This window comes from Osmerus mordax, chromosome 1, assembly GCF_038355195.1.
Source record: "Osmerus mordax isolate fOsmMor3 chromosome 1, fOsmMor3.pri, whole genome shotgun sequence".
In the NCBI taxonomy this organism is placed as follows: domain Eukaryota; kingdom Metazoa; phylum Chordata; class Actinopteri; order Osmeriformes; family Osmeridae; genus Osmerus; species Osmerus mordax.
In genome coordinates this window covers 10896381-10908370 of record NC_090050.1, presented here as the reverse complement: position 1 = coordinate 10908370, position 11990 = coordinate 10896381, and the positions used below count along the sequence as shown (strand labels likewise).

General features: G+C 49.6%; 1 protein-coding gene across 1 annotated transcript; it reads right to left on the bottom strand.

Annotated features, from left to right (window-relative positions):
• Positions 1 to 99: 99 nt before the first annotated feature.
• itcha (itchy E3 ubiquitin protein ligase a) lies at positions 100 to 11540 on the bottom strand. The gene is made up of 24 exons (XM_067233334.1): positions 11450 to 11540; positions 10028 to 10093; positions 9595 to 9736; positions 9190 to 9314; positions 8556 to 8687; positions 8405 to 8453; positions 8087 to 8268; positions 7681 to 7888; positions 7290 to 7385; positions 6945 to 7119; positions 6639 to 6708; positions 6392 to 6476; positions 6134 to 6262; positions 5910 to 5982; positions 5705 to 5776; positions 5425 to 5513; positions 5143 to 5302; positions 4737 to 4870; positions 4453 to 4593; positions 4080 to 4200; positions 3858 to 3962; positions 3564 to 3660; positions 3218 to 3290; positions 100 to 2888 (listed from the first exon to the last, which is right to left on the bottom strand). Exons 2-24 carry the CDS (start codon positions 10050 to 10052, stop codon positions 2789 to 2791), a joined length of 2583 nt encoding a protein of 860 aa, XP_067089435.1. The 5' UTR covers positions 10053 to 10093; positions 11450 to 11540; the 3' UTR covers positions 100 to 2788.
• Between the last annotated feature and the right edge of the window lie 450 nt (positions 11541 to 11990).

Below are 11990 nucleotides of genomic sequence, written 5' to 3'. Positions count from 1 at the left end.
AAAAGGTTCCTAATCAGTAGCTTGCGTTGCATGTCATATCGCCAAACAAATGTTGTGTGGTTTCAAACATATTTGCACCATTCAAAAGTAAATGACAAGTTCCAATAGCTCATTGTTTTATTTGAGAATTTTCCAAATCAATTTTGACAGATTTACATAACATATTCACCCTTTTCACATTAACATGAGAACAAATAAATAGTATTCAACCATTGACTCCCATTTATCAAAAGGTTAGAGCTTCCACAAAGAAAAATACAGTGATTACACTATCAACATGATTTACAATTCAATTATTAGAATTCAAAGTATTAGCATTTGCATATGTCTATACATTTCGTTCCCCTATGATCCAGGAACACTAAATTATTAAAAATAAAACAATAATTTAAAGTGGTAAATCAGTCAAGTAAGCTGTCAAGGTGCTATCTCTAGTTACTTGTTAAATACTGAAAAAAATAATCTACATTTAATTGACAAATTTAGATTATGTTTTGAAACAGCAATCTCTTCACAAGGCAGTGCACTAGAACACAGTGAGCCAAAATGAGTAGCAGTCATGAGTCAGTACAAGGATGCTGTGGATCAAAAGGGACACAACTTTACCCAAAGCACTATACACAGCCAAGCCAGAGAGAGAGAGAACACAGCCATAGACAACATAAGGGTATATATGGGCCTAATGTGACAGAGGCTGGGGATTAGAATTTATGAGTCAAAAATCCTGATCACTAACTTTTAAAAGTAGGTTCTCAATAGAACGTAGCCATCTGTTATCTAGACTTGATCTCTTTCTGGGCAACTGAGAATTCATCAAATGGGAGTAAAACCCAATCAATGTACTCATACATAACTTTGTACAGTGCTTGGATATCACCTGTCAATCAAGTCGATCTTTCACTTATGTGTCTGTTGTGTAGTGAAACTGCATGCTTTTGTTTGGCGACTAATTACTGCGATCTAGAAAAAGACCAATCATTATTTCAGTCGAGCTAAAATAGAAGTTGTGCTAATTAAGATGCCCGCTAAGGATATGCTTTAAGAAACCACAGCCACAAAATATGATGGGCTTGGAGCTATAGATTTTGTGCAGTCACTCACTGTCATCTTACCCAACTTCTGTTTCCTCAAACATAGAGCTGGTGAATCTTTCCTTCACAGGCATTTGCTACCCTTTACTTTGGGACAAAAAAAATGCGACGCTTGCGCTGATTATAAAACAAAAACAAGTATTTTCTATAGAGCGGTACTACAAATCAGAACCCTATAGAACTAGGGCTATGGGCCCGGGAGCGGACTAGTCATTTTCAGGCCTCTCTTAACTTTTTGGTGTCATATCTTAAACCTTAAACATTCCAAATATTCGAGGTTTAACGAATCCTTTTATCTCATCGATACATGTTTCTTGAAAAGAGTGATACCCGTCAGTAGGAGTAGAAGTGTCAATTCATTGGCCGAGCAGTCTCATCCACGTTCACACACACACACACGCGCGCGCACAACACTCCCACATCATTAGTAACGCCTCTGATCTGTCGTGGAAACAACTGCTAGGTTTGGCTCATGTGTTATCCTCTGGATGTTTACACCCAGTCCTGGAGAAGCAACCTTGTGGTCGGGGGGGGGGGGGGGGGGGGGGAGGTCAGATCTTACAACAGCCAACCTGGTTTACCCATCAGACATGTCTTTTGCCTTGAAGGTTTTGCCAACCTCTGTATTAGAGGTTTTGATAACGTGAGCTGAGAGAGAGAGGGGGAAAAAAAAGAAGTCCTAACTGCTTCTAGAGACAAACTTTGGATTGAACAAGCGTCTGCAATACTATATTATGAGCACACAAAATGTCATCTACAAAAACTATTGCACGTGAAAATATATCCTCTTATTACTCCATTCACAACTACATTACTGTCCACACACACACACACACACACCGACAGGTAAGATCCTTGAGAGGGCTGAAGTTAGATTTCAGTTAGGGGGGGGGGGGAAGCGGGACAGCTTAATAAGTTAACATACTGCAATCTCTAAACGTCGCCGAGCGAACGAAGGGCCGGCGCTCACTCGCGAATGCTACAGAACGCAATCCTGGCATCCGTCGGGTTGTTCCTCTCGCTCGGTACGGGCTCAGACAGCCGAGGGGAACTGAAAGGGTTCAAAGACGCTGAGGAAGTGCATAGGTCAGTCTGACTCTTCCATGAAACACTGCAGTGAGGCAGGACACACACACACACACAGTGAGTTGCACACGTGACTAGGCGAGGGTGGAAGCCCCCTTCCTCCCACGGGCTCCTCCTGTTCCTGACAGGCGGGCTGAGCAGGCCGGGTTAGGCAAGCTGGACCTGGGTCTCACAGGTCAGGAGAGAGGGGTGGTGGTGGTGGGGCGGTCAGCACCATGGAAACGGAGGGGTGGGGGGGGTTCGTCAGTTCTGCATCGGGCTCTCTAGCTGCGGATGGGGTGTGTGTGTGTGTCTTTGAGCAGCTCTTGGCTGCAGTGAGACAGACACAGAGAGAGAGAGATAGGCAGACAGAGAGAGAGACAGGCAGACAGAGAGAGAGACAGGCAGACAGAGAGAGATAGGCAGACAGAGAGAGAGAGATAGGCAGACAGAGAGAGAGAGATAGGCAGACAGAGAGAGAGAGAGGCAGACAGAGAGCGAGAGAGACGCCATGTCTGACCGCCGGACAAAGTGCCTGAAACCGCAGGAAAAGTAACAGGAAGGTGCTGTGGGCACAGTGGTGTTGGGAGGCCAGTCCTCAACAGCCTGCTCCCAGAAGCATCACAGTGATGCTACTCCTGGCCGAAGCCCTCCGTCTCCTCGATGGCAAACATCAGCTTCTCCTTCAGCTGCTCGTAGCTCTTATAGGGAGGCAGGTCCAGACGGTTAAAGCTGCGTTTCAGACAAGAAGAAGAAAAACAACAAGATTTGTAGTTCATTGTTCACTGTACAAATACATGATGTGTTTGTTTTATTTTTATACATCGCCACACACATACGTTATCTGGCTAAAGACTTGTTAAAAGGCGGATGCATGGCTGGAGTAAGAATAATTTAGTAGTCCAGAGGAACTGAACTAACCCAACTCTAGTCCACTTCAGTGTGGGGATTTGGTACCTCGCATCAGATACTCCAGTAACTGTATTACAGTGCATCTTTTCAATGTTTTTCCAACTTTTTTTCCAACTTTTCCAACTATAAATCACCACAACTGAACTTACCATGTGTGGCTTCTTGGAAGCCAGTTCTCCTTGCCCACTTTCTCTATGCAGAACTTCTGAGGGCCGTTACTCCCTGGAGAGAGAGAGAGAAACACAGAGAGAGAGAGAGAGAGATAGAGAGAGAGAGAGAGAGAGAGAGAAACACACAGAGAGAGAAACACAGAGAGAGAAACAGAGAGAGAGAGAGAGAGAGAGAAACAGAGAGAGAGAGAAACACAGAGAGAGAAACACAGAGGGAGAGAGAGAGAGGGGGGGGGGGGGCAAAGCAGAGGGTAAGGTGTCATCTCAGCGCTCCGAGGCTGTCTGGTGCACAGTGAAGGTCAGGGGGTCGGGGGGTGTTCCTTACCCATGAGGTCAGCAAAACCGCCCATGGGGAGGCGACAGGTTCCCGTGACAAACTGCAGCAGCCTCATGCGCTTCTCATTGTCCATCTCCTTCACAAACTGAAGAAAATACACCCCGGGTCACCAACGTACGCTTGCCAGAGAGACAGACAGCCACGTAAGCTCTGCCTCTGGTTTAGGGTTGAACGTGGGACACACTCTGGGACAGAGCAGACAGTGGGTTCACCCGAGACAAGAACAGAGGGAGAGGGTGGCCACTCTGACAGTACAGAGTCCTGTCTGTGGTGCTTGCTGACCTGCCAGAACCAGAGGATCTGCTTGCTGCTGCGGGCGTAGTGTCTGTAGATGGCGTTCCTCTGCCAGTCCACCAGGTCTATCTCCTGCATCCCACACAGCATCACCTAGAGGTGGGGGGAGGGCGTTACAACTCCTACCAAGGAGCCGAGCGTAGATTCATACGTGTTTGAACGAACGTGAAGTCTTGCGTTTATCACGCGGGGCGAGGCCGTAAACGGTACCTCTAACTCCTTGGCATCAAAGTACTGCAGGTACTGCTGGGGGAGGACCTCATTAAAGCCTTCAAAGAAGGCCTGAGTCTGCTCCTCGACACCCCGGGAGAGCCTCCACTCTGCCACCAGCCTACACACACACACACACACACACACACACACACACACACACACACACACACACACACACACACACACACACACACACACACACACACACACACACACACACACACACACACACACACACACACACACACACACACACACACACACACACACACACACACAACAAGGAAGATGGAGACAGAGTCAGTAACTCAGCGATTCCCTGGTAACAGTAAAAGGTACCGTGCTTCTGGAGAGTGGAGGACCAGCCCACCGGATGTACTCCTCCTTGTTCTCCTCGGTGACCAGAACATTCCCTCCGTCGGGCTTCAGCTCATGGGTGGTGACCTCTCCCAGGATCTCCTTATCCACAGAGAAGTACATCTCCAGACCGCACTCCTCCAGGTTGTTATCTCTGAGGGAGCAAATATTCCACAGACCACCACCACCACCATCGTCACTGTGCTACTTCCTATGAATCCTCAACATCGTTCGTTATTTAAACCCCTGAGACGTAATGCGCCCCCCCCCCCCCCCCCGCCCAGGCCCCGGACTGACTTGATCCAGATGAGGGAGTTGTAGAACTCAGGGTCGATGGACTCCAGGTCTTTGAGAGCCAGGGGCTTGTTCAGGATGCGCTTGTAGAAGGGCAGGGAGAAGCCCGTGTCGATGAACTTCCCGTGGAACAGAGCCTGGAGGGGGGGGGGGGGGGGACCCAGGAACATCGGGATGTTAGGAAAGCATTCGAAAGATGAAAAACATTTCTTTAGACTCATTCAGCTGTAGATTTGGCCCGAGGCTAATCCGCGTGGAATGGATGTCCACCGTCGTGACTCACTTCCCTGCTCCTCCGATGCTGCCGCCACCCAACTTGAGACATAAACATCCCCCCCCCCTACTTCACAGAAAACACCTACACCCTCCAGCACTGGTAGGGATGGTTACGTGGTTGAATGGGCAGTACCATGGCGATGAAGCGTCCAATGAACTTGAAGTATTTGAGGTGGTCGGGGTTGATGTAGGAGGCAGGGTTGATCTGGAGGCAGTAGTTGTCCTTCCCGGCGTACTCGAACAGACAGTACATGGGGTTCAGCACCTCGTGGGACAGGAGGAAGAACCACTCCCTGCAGACACACACACACACACAAACACACTATTTGGACTGGTTTTCCTGTTGGTAAGTAGAGAGAGTCCAGGGAATGGTGCATGTCCCACGGCGAGCTCATTAAAGCTGTTATGCCTTTACCTGGCTACACCTCCATAGTCCAGCCCCTCCTCTCCTGGGAATATGATCCAGAGACGTCGTCTGAGGTCTTGTGGGTGGAAGCTCATGATCTGGGAGACAGAGAGAGAGAAAGAGACACGGAGAGAGAGAGAGACAAAGGGAGAGAGAGAGAGAGACAGAGGGAGAGAGACACAGAGATGTAGAGATGAGAGAGAACGAGAAGCCCGTTAAGGCAGCAGCACAGTTCCACAGGGGTGACAGTAGCAGCAGGAACAGTCATGTTATCTAAACAGCTCCTCACCTGCTGGAAGGAATCCTCAAACAGGGTTTTGCGGGTGACGCTGATCTTGATGTGCTGGGGCATCGACAGTTGCTGTGAAGTGAGGGAGAAGCATGTATTTTAAGCCCTAAGCAAGACAGATATATTTAATCCATAATTGTTTTGTATACCAAGACAGGCTACAGGATAGCTCAATCCACAGCAGTCTCAGTGTAGTTCAACCTACCTGACACCAGAACCGGAAGTACTGAACTTTGGCTTTGAAGTCCCTGACGTAGGTTATCTGAGGCCCGTTCTCCCTGCGATGGACAAACGAGAGGGGCTTAAGTGTGTGTGTGTGTGCGCGCGCATCAGCCTGGCGAGGGCTGTCCTGGAATATGCGTGGAACCACCCCCGTGTGAGTACGTCCACCAGTGTTTCCATGACAGCCGCTGTCGGACAGGTACTCACAGCGAGGACTTCCCTGTGCGAGGGTCGATGTAGGTGGTGGTTCTCCTGTTGTGGTCCACAAAGTAGGGGATGCCGTCCACTGTGAACCTCATCTCCCAGCCCTCAGGCAGCGGCTTGTCGTTCAACAAGCTACAGCACACACACGCACACACACGGACGGACGGACAGATCACGGTTAGATGTGGAGGTGTGTTTCCTAACATGTAGTAGTAAACCCAGCTAACAGTACACTTGTCGTGGACAGGCGTGTTCCCTCACCCCTGCGTCCTGGGGTCCTCCCACTGGGTGGTCCGCGTCGTGTGCTGGACGAAGTACACCCTGCCGTTACTGTCCGTTCTCTTCTCTGGGGGGGGACACGGGAAAACAGACGGGACACAGGCATGTGAACATGGGGGGGTGGGGGTCCACCTCTCTCGGTGCGGCGTGGCACGTCGACATGTCAGTTGCTGTCGTGGCGACAGCAGGCCGGCAGGGCCGGTTGCTGTGCCGCGGGCTCGATGCTTACCCCAGCCATGTGGCAACGGCCCCAGTGGGTCAAACTCCTTATTTGGTGTGGGCGGAAGCTGGTCCTGGAGCTGAACGGAAGAGAGAGATAGAGAGAGAGAGAGAAAAAGAGAGAGAGAAAGAGAGAGAAAAAGAGAGAAAAAGAGAGAGAAAAAGAGAGAGAAAGAAGAACAAAAAAAGAAGTCAAACTAATGACATCAAGCTAGGCATCACACAGTCATCGTATATCCCCCCCCCCACTCCCAAGTGGGTGGTCTGCCAGCCGTCAGGTGACTGACGGGGGGTGAGGTGCCCCTGTGCTCCTCACCCCGTAGATGAACCTCTGGTTGAACTGCTGCATGGCCCCCTGCAGCTGGCTGCGCTGGTGCTGCCACTCCTCGTAGTTCCGCACCGACTCCTGCGTGGGCCGCTGCCAGGTGGTGGTGCGCGTGATGTGGTCCACGAAGTACACCCTGCCCATGGGGTCCACCCGCCGCTCCCACCTGCAACACACACGCCAGGGGGGGGGGGCCTCAGCAGGGCAGTGGCCCAGGAGAATAAATCAAAACACCTGACTCAGTGTGTGTGTATGTGTGTGTGTGTGTGGGGGGGGGGGGGGTGTTGATGGTGTCGGTGGTAGACAGGAGGCGTGGCTCAGGTGATTTTCTTTTACCCCGCAGGAAGTGAGTCGGGTCGGTCCCAGGTGGTCCTCTTCTCAATGTGATCCACAAAGTACAGACGGCCGTTCTGGTCCACTCTCTGCTCCCAGCTGCACACACCCAGAGACACGCTAGAACGAGGGGCCTCTTCTTCAACCACTCAACAAGCACATTTCAAACTAGAAAGGTAATACCACAATATACACCCTAGGGAGCTCAGAGGAGCAGTGTAGTACAATGACAATCGATGGATATCCATTGCTGCTTGACTCCTAGATCAAACGGTTTGTGACAATCAGAGCTGTAGACAGAGCTACGATGCTCCGTGCTAACGGTGCTTCGGTATTCAGCCCCCGGCATGCAGCTGATAAGGGCTTCTTGTGGGTCCAGTGAGACTGGCCTTACCCTGGGGGCAGCGGTCCATTGGAGATGGGGCTGGGGCCCGGGGCTGGGGTCACTGCCGGAGCCTCCGCTGCAGGGGGGGCGCCGGGGGCCTGCGAGGGCCCCGCAGGGGGCTCCTGGTAGTCGGCGCTGCCGCTGGCCGAGGCCTGGGACAAGCCGTCAGTGGCCGGGGCCTCGCTCATCTCGCTGGGGGTGGAGCTGCTGGAGGAGGCTAGGGGGGAGATGACGGAGGATGAGGTCACGGTGTGCGACGGCGTGGGAACAAGGTACAGCTGAGGCAGGGAGCCAAGGAATGTCTGCAATAGGGCGTGGCGAAAGCTCTTTGTTGTCGTTGACGTCGAGCCAAAGACATTTGTACCTGGTCTCTCCTTTTTTTTTTTATCTAAGTAACTTTGTTTTCTCAGCTCACCTGGGGAGGCCGCTGGTCGGCGGGGGGTGGGAGGAGGGGGGCGGGCAGGTCTGGGAGGGCGAGAGCCGCTGGAGCCCCCGGGGGACGGGGCGGGAGACCCCGTTCCGTTGACGGGGTGACCGTTGGGCACGATGACCCAGTCCTCGTTGGAGTCGCTGGAGGGAGACGTGTCTCGGCTGGATCTGGGGGAGAAAAACAGAACCAGACAAGGCGTCCCCGCGTGAACACGCGGCCGACGCGCTAACGCGGGGGAAACAGAGACGCGGGGCTTCCAGCTGCGTCTGCGCGTCGCCGGTCGAGGGGGGCGCCGATAATCACCTGTTGCCACAGTCGCCGTTCTGTCTCGGGTCCCCGTTGGGAACGGCAGCTGCGGGAGGGGCACGACAGGGCAAAACGTCAATCGTCGGGCGCTCCTCGGCCGCGGCGCGGCAACGTGTCGGAGACTGAGGAGACGAACAAAACTCCTCACCGCGCTCTCTCTCGGCCGAGGCGAAGGTCTCGGGGTCCACCTGCATGCCGTCGAGACACACGGACAGGTCCCCCACGCCGTCCCTGGGGTCCCTGTCCGAGCACAGCTGCAACGTCTGCACCACCTCACACACTGCCGACACACACACACACACACACACAATCCGGAGAGCAGATGAGCACGCACCCCAACGCCTTTTGATCATTGTGAGCGGACCAGAATGTTGACATACGTGTCATAGGTCACATGGCCAAGCACATGTCAAGCATGTCTGAGAGGACCCGTTGTAACAGGCAGAGTAAACCCATTCTCCAGTTTCATCTGAAGGCCTTGCTCTAAGCTGGGGGACAGCTTTAAATAGCTTACCATTTATATGCTATATAGACAGACTACAAAACGACAAATCTTGCTGGAGGAGAAACAAATATACATTCTTACACAAACAGGCTACTGAGTGTGTGTGTGTGTGTGTGTCCTATTAGGCACACTGTCCAGTTCGCCACTGCAGAATGGTTTCGACAAATAAAGAGCACATCAAACAATACCTACGCTCGCTATGTAACCATGCCTGGCGAATAGTTAGCTTTGCAGGGGGAGGAGACACGATTTGGCACGTACAGGGAGCAAAACTCACGTTTCATTTCATTGGACTTGAGTGTTTCACTGATCTCCAAGGTAGCCAACCCCAGCAAGATGTCCGCCTTCAGGGTCTGGTGACTCCATACCCGGAATACCAGCTTGCTAAACGGGGTGACTATCCTATAGTAGGAGAGGAAGCAACACCAGAGATGAACCAAGACGTAGAACAGTAACTCAACTTCAACTTTCAACTTTATTTATCCTTAAAAAAGGAAATTAGTGTGCGGCAGGGGTCAGTAATACTTCCACTTTAAGTGAAAAAGGCCCGATGGCATGTCCCGATATGACCCATAACAGACTATGCCATTCAGCCCATGTTTGCCGAAGCATGGTAGCCTGTAGGCAATGTGGTTCCTGCTACAACAAAGAACCCAGGCCTAACACACTGCACACAACTTACACTGTGAGGGACTGCTTCCATTTGGGGCTGTGTGTGTTGTTGCACTTTTCGGTTTTCTTCGACTGACCATCCACAGCCACCTCCACATACGGACTGGGCCCAAACCAGTTCTTTTTGTTTTCTCTCAGTTTAGCTGACAGGACTGCAGGGATGAACGCGCGCACGCACGCACACACACACACACACACAATCTTGGTTATCAAACAGGAAATTCCAACCACACTTATGTTTATTTGTCACATCTAGGTCGTTTGTTGCTGCGTTCATATTGGAAGTGACTCCATGTGCTCACAGGCAATTCAGAGCTTCAGCCTTGATTACAAGCATTCACCCAATGGGCCTGTTCTTTAGAACGCCCCATAAAGTCTGCATGAACCACAAAGCACACCCATAACGTATCAAACCAGACTCGGGCTGAAATGTGACAACTCACCAGTGACTTGAAGTTGTGCCTTCATGGTACAGCCATTAACCACAGCCTGGTTGGGCTGCGCTGGACCTACACCAACAACAACAAATATGACATCACAGGTAAACATGAGGCCAGGCTGACAGGTTTGCATAAAAAGGATTGTCCTTGTTTGAACTCAAACTGACCAGTAAACCAAAGAGCATTATAGAACTTACCAGTGAACCTAGAAGCATTATAGACTAATATTATTTTCCCTTAAAACAATTCAAATCTTTGTTGAGAGAGGATCAAGCAACTCAACCTGTCCCTGCAGCCCCTGGACACTGTGTGAATCCTTGTGGCAGCCCTGCTTGGCTAAATCTGTTCTGGATTACATATGATGTAACACCTGGTGATGACAAGCCTATGCTGCGTACAGAACCTGACTTCTACTCTGTCAGTGTTGGCCTGAACTGTCCTATCTCTAACGAACTCCTCATCAGCATGATCAATGGTAACTAGATGCCAAGGGTTCCCCTTATTCCAACAACTACATTACCAGAACAATCTGAAAAGTCCTGTGGTAGCTGTGTGATTTAGAACATAACATATGACTTCACGTTTCACTACGATTTTCAGTTGATCTGATAAGATGGTCCAGCAATCAAGGAAAGGTTTATATTAACCACATCACATGATTAAATGTCCTGAGCTACCAGCCTAGTCTATGACTCTTGGAACGCTAGATAATCTCTGACCACTAATGACCCCATACACTGTACACAAAAGCATAAAGGTTGGCCAACTTGTTATTTAAGGCACCACCAAATCTCTTTCCATAACACAATTAGCCATACATGGTACTGACTTGCTGGCATTGCTAGCTAACAAGATACACCCACGTCATATGGAACACTGAAAGTTTTGTTTTTGTTTTTCTTTGAATTTGACAAAGAGTTAATAAATATATGAACTAATGTTGTGTGCTTTGCATGTCAATCCATACTTGTTTGTCCTGCAATGCGGACAACAATGAAGGTGTCAACAAACAACAACAAACAGTTCTCTAGATATATCCTACTACTACTAGGCCGAATAGTTAGCACTAGCTATCTGACAAGTGCAGATACATCAGCTTGTCTAGCAAAACGCAGTAGTAACTACCTAGCAGATTAAACCGTTCAGCTAGGCCTTGACGAGGTACTTAATATATTTACTTTGAGTCTGGCAAGTTTATAGCAATATAATATGTCCTGAATCGACAAGGGGTCAGATTATTGCTAGCTAGCATTTGCACGGCAAGCTTATCTTGTTCAACCGGCAAGATAGCCAGTGTACTGTACAGTATTTACGTCTAGCTACTATACTCTAGCGGGCTAACTAAACACAGCGATATGATTGTAGCAAGTCACCTTAAGGTATTTTGTAGAGCTGGTTACACATGATACTTAAAAGGAGAATTACCTAAAGCAAGCAGACGCTCCCGTTGTTTGGAACAAGTAAGTAGCCAGCTGGGAGGGAGCTAGCTAGCTAGCTGGTTGGGCTGGGATATTTGCTAGCTGTGTGTGTGTGTGTGTGTGTGATAACGTGAAGCCAACGCCAACAAGTATTTTCGGATTTTCAAAATAATAGTCCCAATCATACCAAACCTCCTTAATCCCATCAAAATAATGTCCTTCGTAAAGAGAATGCATTTAACATTATATAATTCACACAACAAATGTTTCTGTTTCAAATCTGTTAAAAAATTGTTCACCTAAAACTCAGTATACTCTCCAGTAGATGGCAGATGTGGAATACTAATCTAAAGGATATGAATCTGATAAACGTTTCATAATAACATAATATTAAAGTATGAATGAAATATGTGAATGCTAAATTAGAAAAGCTGACAATACCGTGTTTGTCAAGGTAGTGTACTTTACAGGACCACGTAGAAGGCCTGCATGTCACTTTGACAAGATCACAAAATACTTTCAAAATGTCATTGACCTCAAATGTGTTT